Source organism: Musa acuminata, chromosome BXJ3-5 (assembly GCF_036884655.1).
Source record: "Musa acuminata AAA Group cultivar baxijiao chromosome BXJ3-5, Cavendish_Baxijiao_AAA, whole genome shotgun sequence".
NCBI classification, from domain to species: domain Eukaryota; kingdom Viridiplantae; phylum Streptophyta; class Magnoliopsida; order Zingiberales; family Musaceae; genus Musa; species Musa acuminata.
The window spans coordinates 6,690,191-6,702,406 of NC_088353.1; the positions used below are offsets into that span (position 1 = coordinate 6,690,191).

The window sequence follows — 12,216 nt, forward strand, 5'->3', positions numbered from 1 at the left end:
GGAGGAGGAAATTTATATGGAGCAACCAGAAGGCTTCAAAGTTAAAGGTAAAAAGAACTTTGTCTGCAAATTGAAGAAGAGCTTGTATGGGCTAAAGCAAGCTCCAAGACAGTGGTACAGAAAGTTTGATTCATTTATGATAGAAAATGGATACAAAAGAATGGCTTCAGATCATTGTGTGTACATCAAATGGTTTGGTGAGGATTTTATTATTCTCTTACTTTATGTTGATGACATACTTATTCTTGGAAAAGATATGTCTAAAATTGACAGATTGAAGAAGGAGCTAAGTGAGTCTTTTGCAATGAAGGACATGAGGCCAGCAAAACAAATACTAGGTATGCAGATTTCCTGTGACAGGAAAAATAAGAAGATTTGGTTGTCACAGAAGAAATACATCGAGAAGATATTGGAAAGATTCAGTATGAGCAATGCAAAACCAGTTGGTCCTCCTCTTGCAGGTCACTTCAAGTTGTGCTCAGAATAGAATCCGTCAAGTGATGAGGAGAAGGAGAAAATGCAAAAGGTTCCTTATGCTTCAGCAGTTGGAGGTTTAATGTATGCAATGATATGTACGAGGTCAGACATCGCATATGCAGTTGGTGTTACTAGCAGATTTCTTGTAAATCCAAGCAAAGAGCACTGGGCAGCAGTGAAGTGGATTTTTAGATATCTCAGAGGGAGCTCTAAAGTTTGTTTATGCTTTGGAGGTGGACCACATGTGTTGACAGGTTACACAGATGCAGATATGGCAAGAGATATAAATATGAGAAAGTCTACTTGAGGTTACGTACTTACTTTTGCAGGGGGAGCTGTGTCATGGCAATCCAGGTTGCAAAGGTGTATTACTCTCTCCACCATAGAAGCATAATATATTGCTGCTACAGAGGTATGCAAAGAAATGTTATGGATAAAAGAATTCTTACAAGAATTGGGGCTGAAACAGGAAAATTATGTGGTGCATTGTGACAGCTAGAGTGTCATCTATTTGTGTAAGAACCTAATGTTTCATTCCAAGTCAAAGCATATAGATGCCAGATACCATTGGATTCGAAAAGTATTTGAAGAGAAGCAGTTGCAGCTTCAGAAAATTCACATAGATGACAACGGAGGAGACATGTTGACAAAAATTTTACCAAAAGAAAGACAGGAGATATGCCGACAGCTGGTCGGCATGGCTTCACATTGAGGAGTCATGAGACAACCTCCCTTATGGGCTGAAGGGGGAGGTTGTTGGGCTGGCAGCCCACAAATTCAGCCCATAGTGGGCTTGGGCAGCCCACAGCTCACCCCCTCTTAACCTAACCCTAATTAACATTAGGGGGGTGTGGTGGCTACGTTTTGGAGGCAGAAAAAGGTATAAATAGGGCAGCAATGTGGGAGAAGGCAATAACCATGGGATTCCAGAGAAAAGGAGTAAAACAAGGTAGAAAGAAAGGGAAGGAGACAAAGACAACGTAGAGAGGCTGTTCTCAATCATCTAGCAGTGTTCTCATCTCAGTTTAGATCAAATCTACAATAGACTCTTGCTGTGATTACTTGGGGAGGCTTTAGATATTGTAGGCAGTGACGTGATCCTTGTATCCTAGTTATTCTCTTGTGATTGTTGCTAGGGTTTAGGGTAAAAGATTGAGATTTGTATATTCATTATTCTCATAGTGGATTATCTCTAGTTTGCCCCGTAGTTTTTACTCTTCACATTGGAAGAGTTTTCGACGTATATCTTGGTGTTCTATTTGATTGTGATTTCATTTAATTCCGCTGCATATCATGACCTTCTAGTATTTGTTCATATACAAAGGTTATTCCTATTTATATCCCCATCAGATGTCGGAGATAATCTTGAACTTTTACATCTCATCTTGCCTAAGTGCATGAGAGAAAAAAAGGTAAAATGGGCCAAGATCATTAGACAAGCTTTTGTTCATAACAAAAGATGAAAGTGAGGAAAATAAATTAACTTGCTAAAAAAAGGGGTAATTTAGTTTGGAGACGAAAAGAGTTAATACTTGGCCACAATTCTTTAAATTGTATGGTCACAGGCCTTTTTTTTTTTTTTTATATATAGGTATTCGATAAACACGTAAGGATGATCTCCGACTTAGGTCTTCATTTCCTCTAAAAGTTGACAATAATTTTACTTAACTATTTCATGATAATTCTAATTTGTTGTAAATTAAGATCCAAGATTGGCCTGCATGCATTAGAAATTGAATTCATTCTAGTGGTCATATGAAAAAGAAGAGGATGTTTGCTCACCAGCAATTTAGACTCCCTTCCTGTTGTTTCCTATACCCAAAAGTCTCTAACATCCATATCCTTCAACACCTAATGATATGAAAGAGAAATAAGATTGCAAAGTAAGCAATTCCTTCAAGTGTAATTCTTATCTAATGTGCATCATCATTATTCCCAGAATGGGGAATGTGTTTAGTGAGGTAGCCCAAAAAGAGTAGGACTGGTGCTGATTGATGGAGAATATATTAGTAATCAAGCAACAGTTGTTTCTAATGATTGGTAACATGGCAAGTTGCAGGTGTGCTCTCTCTCTCTTTAGTGCAACTTGATGCCACTTTTGTCAAGGAGGTCACATTTGCACTAGCAAAATTCCATTGTTAAGTATGACAATAGCTAAATGATGAACATCAAGAAAACTGAAAGATGATGCAAAATAGAAGTTTCAGATCAAGTGAGAAATCAATTTGTTACATTGATATTTGTTATGTTATCTATAATGAGACAAATATGAGAGAGACCTTACAAGAGGCTTTTTTTTTTTTCTTTTGGGTAAACATCCTTATACTAGCTTGGGTTCAGCTTGTATGCCTAGGAAGATTAGGAGGTGATAGCTGTGGTTGATTGTTTAGAGTGGAATTTTCTAACATATGAACTTTCATATAGAGATCCATTTTGTTATTGGCCTTAAATAAGAGAAAAAAATAGTTCAATGATATTGATTAATCCAGGTAAGAGGGATTAATGTTACAACTAATCAACATCATTGAATGTAGATGATGGATTATACAAAAGTACAATTATTTAGGACAAATGACAGAGTTTAACTTGACAGTATTACCTTATTATTAATTGATGCTGATCATTTTGAAGCAACAATGGGCATGAAGGTATCTAAATTGAAATCTTCAAACAAAATTGTAAGGTCATACACTCATTTTAGATGATACATTGGAAGTTCAAAATCCATCAGACTTTCAAAAAAAATACTTATTTTGTATCTTAAGACAAATAATTAGGGGAAAAAAACCTCTAGCACATGTTACTGATCACTAAGTATCTGAGTTTAGTAGATAATATTTATTATTTGCAGACACATTTGTAGTTATCCGAGGAATCATTGATAACAAATCTATTAAAAATGGAAGGTAAACATTCATGTGTATGCTAGATCAATCAAATCAGGCAATAGTGGTGAAAGGCACATAACCTAGTGATCCATGAAGATAAAAGAAAGGTGGGCAAAAAATAAAGATAAAATAAAGGCCATCCTACCTAAGAGAGATGCTTGTAGGTGCATGTAGACAAAAATTGATATCTGGAAATGTCTCATCATGGACTAGTAAAGAGCAAACTTACTGCAGAAATAGTTGTCACTCATATAAGTACTTCAAATAATGCTGCAGACATTTCCATTCAGCTTATCATAATCTTTTGGTTCAAGTTTAAGCTTCTAAGACATATTTCTTGTAGTTATTATGCCACAGCTCAATTAGAGACAATCCAATCCAAACTTCCTTGTAGTGTAATTTTGTTTTTGTTCCATTAAAATTTATTGAAAACAATATGAAAATATTTTTGTAGACATCTGACTGTCACTGTAAGCATGCATATATCTGCTGTCTTTTCAACTATTTTTTTTACTGCTACAAAGTCATGAACTGATAGAGATCTAACCATTAAACAAAAGCTATTCATTCATGTCTGACTCATACATATCTTCCATATCCAATTGAGATGGTATACTGCATAGCTTTTGTCTGTCACTCCTACAGATGCATACTGCTTCCTTGAGTATATGCATCTCTATGATGTTCATCCCTTTTAGACACACATAAAGTTTAAACATGTAGAATGCTAATATGTTCAGTGCAAAAAAAACATATAAGTTTGACAAGAAAGACATGAAAACCAGATAGAAGAATCCACCAACAATAGAATTGACTTGGGAAGGTAAATCCCAACTTCAATGCAATAGGAAAGAATAGATAAAGCTCTGAACAACAACCTTTTTCAGACAAGAAGCTAACATATGATATGTTTTCATGGCAAAAGGTGAGATGGATGAGAGACAAATGACAGCTTACTTTCTTCCAAGTCTTTGTTGCTATCATCCTTTCATGTCATTCTTCCCTGTGGTCAGGCCAAAGAGAGAAAGCGACGAGGGCATCCAACCATGGTTCCGAGTCGGAGAGCGGAGATTAGTTGTGCGCCTCATCGTGTAGAGAAGTAATGCATGCATAGCAAGGAAGGGGACAGGAGAGACCGATGAAGGAGAATGTGAGAGGTTTCGTCTGCAGGATTCCGTATCCCCTTGCCATTGCATGGTGGCCTGCAACTTTCTGCACTGCACTCGGGGCTGACACATGAACTCGAGCAAGATTAGGAAAAGAGAGCTCGACATATGATAGAGACTCCAAGAAAGCAACAGGCGAGTAAGCTAGCCATCAAGAACGAAGGCATCCGTCCTTGCTTGTTCTCGCGGGTCTTCCTGTTGCCTAACTACTTGCCAAACCAACTCAATGTTGCTTCGGTCGTCCACTTCCTAACCTGCAGGCCTAAAGGGCAAACCCCCCGTAAGGCCCTACACTAGCCCTTCTCCAATAGATGGCTGGCAATCTCAAGGGGACAAAGGCTCCGAATGGAAGGAGTGGGAAAAAGCTAAGCCATGGCTGAAACTTTTGTTAGATTCAATCGCCTTGAAGGAAATCAAGATGAGATGACTCCAACACTACAGTGTCTAAGGTAGAGGACTGGAAACGAGAGTAAGGCAGGCACTAAAGCTGTTCTAAGTTCTAAAAGAAGCACACGAGCTCTCTAGGGTCTCGGATGGTGTGGGAAGAACTGAGTACCCGCCATGAAGGAGCTCAGCGGAGTCGGATAAAGAGCGGATGGGTCCAATAATCCGGCTGTTGAGCTAGTAGGAGGTGCAGCAGTGAGGTTAGTAGCAAAGGCAGCTGCAGTGGTAATGGCAGCGGCGGCAGTGGAAGACGAGGGTTGATCACCGTGAAATGGGTACTGGGCATCCGGGCCCTGGTCGTAGAGGATGCCCCTGAAAACGTGCCCACCGATGCTGACGGCCGTCTGGTATGCGAACTCGTCCTCGGCGTCGTCCATGGGGCTCACACGCACGCATCGGAACACAGCCGGCGAGCTCACCTCCGCGGGGAAACTCACCGCCTCCGTTCCGTCGCCTCCTGCCACAGTTTAGTTGATTGCCATCAGGAACTCGTTACATTCAACTCTTGTCTAATTAATATATGTATGGAAAGGTGCACAGAGAGAGAGAGAGAGAGAGAGAGAGAGAGAGAGAGAGAACGATGGAACGAAGCACACGCAAAGAATTCGAGAGACCAGTCGAACCGACACAGGAAATAGTGGAAGGATTTGTACGGCGCGTAATGCTGTTGCAACCTGATGAAGTGCTGGTGATGGCAGTGGGTCGACGGTTGACTATTTCCCTAGCCCTTTTGGACGGCTCTCCTCCGCTGTCATCACCTCCACCTCCTCGGGTGAGAGCCGCGGTCGTCGATCCACCGATTCGGAGGCGCTGAGACTGATGCTGAAGGGCGGCGGTGGCGGACAGCTGCTGCTGGCGTTCACGGCGCTTGGCGGCGGGGACCCAGGTGCTCTTGACGTGCGTGGGGCACTGGAAACCTCGACTCTTGCAGCAGGTCCGGCACCGCATGTGGACGCAGTCCTTCTTGGCCTGATTGCCGCAGTCCTGGCAGCTCACCCCTCCGCCGCCACCGCTGCCTCTCATGCTTAACGTGGGGCCGACAGTTCCACCGGCATGGAGCGGCTCATCCGAGAAGGAAAGAAGCCCGGCGGTGGTGGAGGTGTAGAGGTGCTGGTGCTGGTGCTGCTGCCATAGCTCGAAGCCTCTTGTGTAGGTGGTGATCTCTTCGGTTCTACTGCCACCACCACCGCCACTGCCGCTGCCGTAGAGGAATAAGCTCTCAGGTGGAATCCCTTCTTCTCCTCCTCCTTGCCTGCTTCCCCCACCTAAAGAGAATCCTGCCATGCTCCTTCCTCGAGAACTCTTAAATCCATAGGAGGATCGATCGATCCCCCTCTCCTCTTTCTCTACCCTTTGCCTAATCCACTAGATCTAATTCTTTACAAGGAAGGCAAAAATAATCACAAGGCACAACATGGTAAGACTACAAATCAACTAATGAAAGGGGTTAGAATTGCGCGAAGAGATAAAGATAGATAGACATAGTAGAATTAAGCGGTTGTACCTCTACTAAATTACTTGTATCCTTCAAGGAGTAGAGGGATCGTTCTTGTGATGCTAGTTTTCTTGCTACTTCTCTGCAACTCTTGTCCGCTTTTTGTTTGTCTTTAACGATCTCTAGCTGCTCTGAGAGAGAGAGACAGGCGGGCACAGGCACAGCCGCAGCCGCTGCAGCTGAACTCCTCTCCCTCGCTTCTCTCTCTTCTTCGATCCCTCGAATTCCCTTCTCTCTCTCTCTCTCTCTCTCTCTCTCTCTCTCTCTCTCCGTGTTTGCGGAGTATATTCAAGCCGAGGTCTTAGAGCCACTGTAACGCCGCCATGGAGACTGCAACCACTCGCTGCTGCCACCACCTCAATCCCATTTATTACACCACTACCTTCTCCTCCTCCTCCTCCTCCTCCTCTTCTCTTTCTCTGCTAGAAAAAGAATAAAAAACATATTCTTTTGACTCACTAAAAATAAAACCATATATACCTGATTTAATCTACGAAAATAAAGAAACAAAGGAAATCAACCTAATCTTCCCTCTGCTTTCTTTCTTTTTTGGTTCCCCGTCATCCAATATGAGCTACCGCAAGACTGTGGACCATATTGTTGCGCGATCTAAGGGAGGAAAGTGTTACACGTGTCAAACCGACAGCTGTTGCCTGGCGCAAAACCCGCTACTTTTTGCTGCCTCTCTCTCAACTTTTATGTCGCTGCTCCAAAGTTAGAGAAGCCTAACAATACAACACGGAACAGAGCGAGACGAAGACATCGCAAACAAGTCTGCCCTCATTCAGACTGCCTGCAGTATGTGATGTGTGCCTCAGTATCAGTGTTGCAGTGAATAGAAGACAGGGCGGGAGGCGAAGATGAGTCGGGATTCGTATTTACTACCCGTAGGTCCTCGTATTCGGTTCCTAGCAGTGTCTTTCTTTCCCTTTCTGGGTACTGTTCTTTTGCTTATTTTATGGGCGTATACTGCATCGTTTTACGTGCAGTACTATGCATGAGTTTTCTATTGCTACGCATTCATTGCCCCGCCGGTCCGGAATCCCGCCGAATGTGGCCACTTAACTCGGGACACGTTCCATCTCCCACGGCAACTCTTCATCCACACCGATGGAATGCATGCATGCATGCATGCATGGGTGATTAGTGTCGGATATACCCTAATGACAGCATAGCAACTTGAATTTAGCGGCAGCAAGCTACGTGGTGGTGTAGGTGTCGTAGTGCAATAAGTTAATGGCCATTCCCCCGTCGACGACTAAGATTCGGGATATGAGACGATGGATGGGTCCACAGGAAGAGGACCACCTATTGGTCCTAATCAGCATGGAATGTGGTCCCACTGGACCGCATTGTCCTGTCTAGTTCGTCCAAACCTAGCTCACAAGGAACTGAAGGCTGTCATCACTGAACTCTACGATTAGGAAGGTCAAGTAAGAGGAAAAAGTAGAGGTAATGTTCATTGGTTGGTTCATCTTTTGCACTATCGCATCCGAGCTATCAACGATCTCCTGCATCTTATACCGAGGATGAGTGGACCCTTATGATGTGGAATCGGTAGAGCACGTAGTTGAACGTGAGCTGGCTAAATACTATCCATGTTTGCAGGAATACGTACGCAGTATGGGTGGATAATGCGATGCCGAAAAAGGACAGTCGTGGAGCTGAATTGCTGGGAGAATGATGCGGGGGTGTCCCGATGAACGTGTACCTGTCGCTTCTCTTCACTCCTCGAGCCCTGTGCGGCCTCCCGGGAGTTGACTCCGTCTCCTTTCTCTCCTTTCCGGTCTGTAGCCCTCTCTCTCCGCCTCTTCTTCTTCTCATCTCGGCTGGCGTTGTCGGACTCAGCGCCACCACGATTCCATAAAGAAACGAATACACAGTGCTGGTGAGCGAGAGATCAGAGAAAGAAGACGACACAAATCCCGGAGCCAACAAACTTCGTTCTCAGCGTGTCCACAGAGAATCCATGTGATCGAGGAGTGGTATTCCCCCAGTAATATTCCAGACCTTGATCCCTTCCCCTCTTCTCTCTCTCTCTCTACATGATGGTAACCCATGTCGTGCATGGCCACACGTGTTTTGATTAGGGCAACCAATCCTTGGTTTCCTTCCTGCACGTTACAGTAGTAGACCAGCGAACAAATACGTTCTACTTGAGCTTGGCTATGTTTACGTCTCAACAGAACTGCTCATCTAATGACCTGTTTCTTCTTCTTCTTCAAGCTCTTCTTTTTCCTCTCGTTACAGGGCACATAGAGAAGGACAAGAGGAAACGTAGATACATCGCATCTGCTCATCATACTTATGATGTAAGATATAACCCTACAAAACGCATCTGAGTAAACTTTGGTCATATTTAAATTAACTAGTGGATGAGTAGATATGTATTCATCTCGATCAATGACTATGATTCTTCTATGTTGACGCAACCGAGAAACAGGCTGGAGGAAGAGATGGAACTGGCGAGTTCTTCTATCTTTGTCACATGAAAACAGGAATCGCAGCCCAAAGTAGAAATCGTCTATAATTTTATGGAGTCTGATTCTAAATGTCAGGGATCCTATCGATGAAGCACGTTCGTGCATATAGGAAACCTTCTGTTGGAAACCTTCGAGCTTTACTCCACCGATTAAGATGATAGATATCCTGTACTGTACGAGATCCAATTGTGAAGCTTGGTAGTCAAGCATGGTGGTTGGGCCCCCCACTAGGGATAGGTGGGCCCTGACAGTGGACGTCTATTAGGTGGGATTAGACGGTCCTAATCAAAAGAACAATTGAAAAGGATTGACATTAATGAGCAGAATCACTGCACGCAATATGCAAGCAGCGTTAGACTGTGTCAGATACCCCAGCAATTCAATACTTCAGTTGATAGATTTTATGATCGTGACGTGATTGGGAGAATATTATATTTAGGTTTGGGTCCTCCATTGATTTGGAGAATATTATCGATCATTTGATTTGTGTCTGATATTTAGGTTGGAAGAAGAGATAAAAAGTTGTTTCTCATCGGTCTGCTTGAGTGATCTCCGTCCTTATCGTCTCCTCAAAGATTATTCTGTAGAATATATCGAAGCTCATTTTTAATATAATCAAGGGGTCATTTTTAATTTAATATATCGATGTTACAAAAATCGATTCGAAAAATCTCTTTCGACCTCAGTCTTATTCAGGTGATACCTTAAATGATTTCCTATTTTCATCTCGGATGCATCTCAGATAATCTTGGGCACATGAGTCTAAATCACATCAAATTGATTCGGACATCAACAATATCTTTTCGGACTATTAATTTTGTCAGTTTGAATTGTCTCTTTTTCCGCTTTCCATATAAAACTAATCGAAATCTAATAATCTCTCTCGTTTAAAAGTTTGATATTCTTATGAACGAAACATGATCAAGTCAATGGATGAATAGATTTTCCCTACTTTGTGTCAATTGTCATAGATCTATCTTCCTCCTTTGTGTCGGTTGACCATTTTGCTTCCTTTTTTCTTTTTGTCCGTCCCTCGTTCACGTCGTCCCTTCTATTTAGGGTTGAGGAAAAAGTAGATGATCAGCTCCCTCCTCCCCCTGCACGTATCTCTTCCTCCTCTTATCCACCTCTTCTGCAATGGCGACAGTGATGAGCGTTATTGAAGAAGGTAAAGGAGGATGGTGAGATGAAATGTATCTCCACGTTGAGCCGACGTAGTTTTCCAAAGGACAAGGATGAGAGGTAGACAAGGCACATAGCTCACTGTCTGCCATCTCCCCTCCTTTGACCTCTTTGTCCAAATCAACGCCGAGTACAAGAATTTCTGATCCACATATTAGATTTGGAGAAATTTAGAAGATCTCGAATTTTTCTTCTAACAACATCCAAGCCAATACAATGTCGGACTTGATCCACTCGAGTAATTGATAAGATTGATAATAGTTGTTAGCATAAAATATGTAATCATGCTACCTGTAATGTGAACCTTATCTGATCTATAATCACTTCATCGTCGGATCTGAGATATTAATTTACAAAGCGAAACTAGATCATTCTCCTCTCTTTTTATCTCTCTTTATAGGACCATATAGATTGATGAATTAGGGGACTAGGGGAGAAAGATTGAGAGAAAAACCTCGATCTCTCAACTACATTGAGATGCACTGAGATCATCCCTTGTTTAACCGATCATGACGAGAGAGCAGAAGGTTTAGGATAAATTATTAGGAAAGTTTCTTCCTATCTCCTAAGGAATCCTACTTTAACTGAATTTCTAAAAATCATAATAATTATATCTATAATATATCTTATTTAATTAAATAAGATAACATAATCTAACAATAGTGACATAATCAAGCTGGCAATGAAACAGGTGTCAGCAATGGTCTGTCGGAGAAGAAGGCCTCCAAGTTAGCTGCAGTCAGCTGACAGAGGTCGGAAGACGACTCGAATGTTTGCATGGCCACATGAGGTGAAAGCACTACATTATCCACGCCAAAGAGCTCCTCTGGAACAGCAGGTTCATGCTCGAACACGTCGAGACCGGCACCGCCGATCTCGCCTCGCATCAGGCGTTTCACTAACTCTGCCTCGTCCACAAGAGCTCCTCTGCCCACATTGATGACGATCCCATCCTTCCCCAGTGCTGCCATAACATCCTTGTTGATGATGTGGTGTGTCTCATGGGTAAGAGCACAAGCTAGAACTAGCACATCACTTTGAGCTGCAAGATCAGCAACGCTGGGGAAGTATGTGTATGGAAATTGTGGCTTTCTGCATCTTGAGAAGTATGAGATTGGACAACCAAAAGCTTGCAGCCTTTTAGCTACTTCAGATCCAATACTTCCCAGCCCTACAATGCCGACCCGCTTCCCACCCAACTGCAGCCATTAAGCAGAGATCAACAACTTCTAGTGTTTTGATTCTAGCAGAGATCAAGAGAACACATGTATAAAGTAATACTAAGATCATGATGCTCTCATGCAGTGCAGTAATTAATTAGACTTTTGGCGAATCTTCAACGCAAACAAGACTTGCATAGCACAAAGCTTCGTCTTCCGCATCTAATAGTCTCGAGAAACGTAATAGCACATGAAAGAAATAGAAGCGAAGGGGCAAAACTGGTGGACGGAACCAAACCTTGGAGCCGAGAGGGTAGTCGCCACCACGCGGCCACAGACCACGGCGGACGTACCGGTCGCACGCCGACACCCGGCGTAAAACCTCAATGAGTAGGCCGACGGCATACTCGGCGACTTCCTGGGAGAAGACGGTGCCGGCGTTGGCGACGGCGATGCCGCGGCGGGCGCACTCGGCGAGGTCGATGTGGTTGACGCCGGCGCTGGTGGTGCAGACGAAGCGGAGGGCGGGAAGGGCGTCGAGGAGGGGCCCGTCGACGGTGAAGAGGTCGATGACGAGCAGGGCGCGGACGTCGGCGGCGTGGCTGGCGAGGAAGCGGTCTAGGGGCAGCGGCGACTCCCACGATTTCAGGATCTCGAACCGCGCCGAGAGGACTTCGTCCAGGGCTGCAGAGGGCGGGCGGAGCAAGAGCAGCTGCGGCCGCTCTGTTTCCGGCCGACCTTGCGGCACCGAGCTTGACGCCATCGAACGGAAAGAGGGAAGGGAACGACCGGCAACTTAATATGGTGAGCGTTGACGTCATCGGCTTTGGGCTCCACCGTCCATTTGTCAGCCACGCCAGTGAAAAAAAAAGTTTTGGGGACAGAATATACGGCTAAATACAACTATATTTAAAATATTTA

The 12,216-nt window shown here is 43.6% G+C and overlaps 2 protein-coding genes across 3 annotated transcripts; both read right to left on the minus strand.

Annotated features, from left to right (window-relative positions):
* Positions 1-4,175: 4,175 nt before the first annotated feature.
* On the minus strand, positions 4,176-6,935 carry LOC135638580 (protein SHORT INTERNODES 1-like). 2 transcript variants are annotated; one of them, XM_065151750.1, is made up of 3 exons: positions 6,480-6,935; positions 5,650-6,346; positions 4,176-5,432 (listed from the first exon to the last, which is right to left on the minus strand). In XM_065151750.1, the coding sequence occupies exons 2-3, from the start codon at positions 6,257-6,259 to the stop codon at positions 5,053-5,055; spliced, it is 990 nt and encodes a 329-aa protein (XP_065007822.1). In that variant the 5' UTR covers positions 6,260-6,346; positions 6,480-6,935; the 3' UTR covers positions 4,176-5,052. The 2 variants fall into 2 exon arrangements, with proteins under 2 accessions (XP_065007822.1, XP_065007821.1); XM_065151749.1 differs by having other exon boundaries at positions 5,650-6,352; positions 6,480-6,934.
* A 3,871-nt stretch (positions 6,936-10,806) lies between these two features.
* LOC135639183 (glyoxylate/hydroxypyruvate reductase HPR3-like) lies at positions 10,807-12,058 on the minus strand. Its single transcript, XM_065152982.1, has 2 exons — positions 11,594-12,058; positions 10,807-11,334 (listed from the first exon to the last, which is right to left on the minus strand). The coding sequence occupies exons 1-2, from the start codon at positions 12,056-12,058 to the stop codon at positions 10,807-10,809; spliced, it is 993 nt and encodes a 330-aa protein (XP_065009054.1).
* Positions 12,059-12,216: the final 158 nt, after the last annotated feature.

Bases quoted from the DNA above. Each gene is read 5' to 3' on its own strand.
- LOC135639183 (XM_065152982.1), bottom strand. From the start codon at position 12,058: ATGGCGTCAAGCTCGGTGCCGCAAGGTCGGCCGGAAACAGAGCGGCCG. The intron at 11,335-11,593 runs GTTTGGTTCCGT...TAATGGCTGCAG, and splicing joins ACTACCCTCTCGGCTCCAAG to TTGGGTGGGAAGCGGGTCGG.
- LOC135638580 (XM_065151750.1), bottom strand. From the start codon at position 6,259: ATGGCAGGATTCTCTTTAGGTGGGGGAAGCAGGCAAGGAGGAGGAGAA. The intron at 5,433-5,649 runs GTTGCAACAGCA...AAACTGTGGCAG, and splicing joins CATCACCAGCACTTCATCAG to GAGGCGACGGAACGGAGGCG.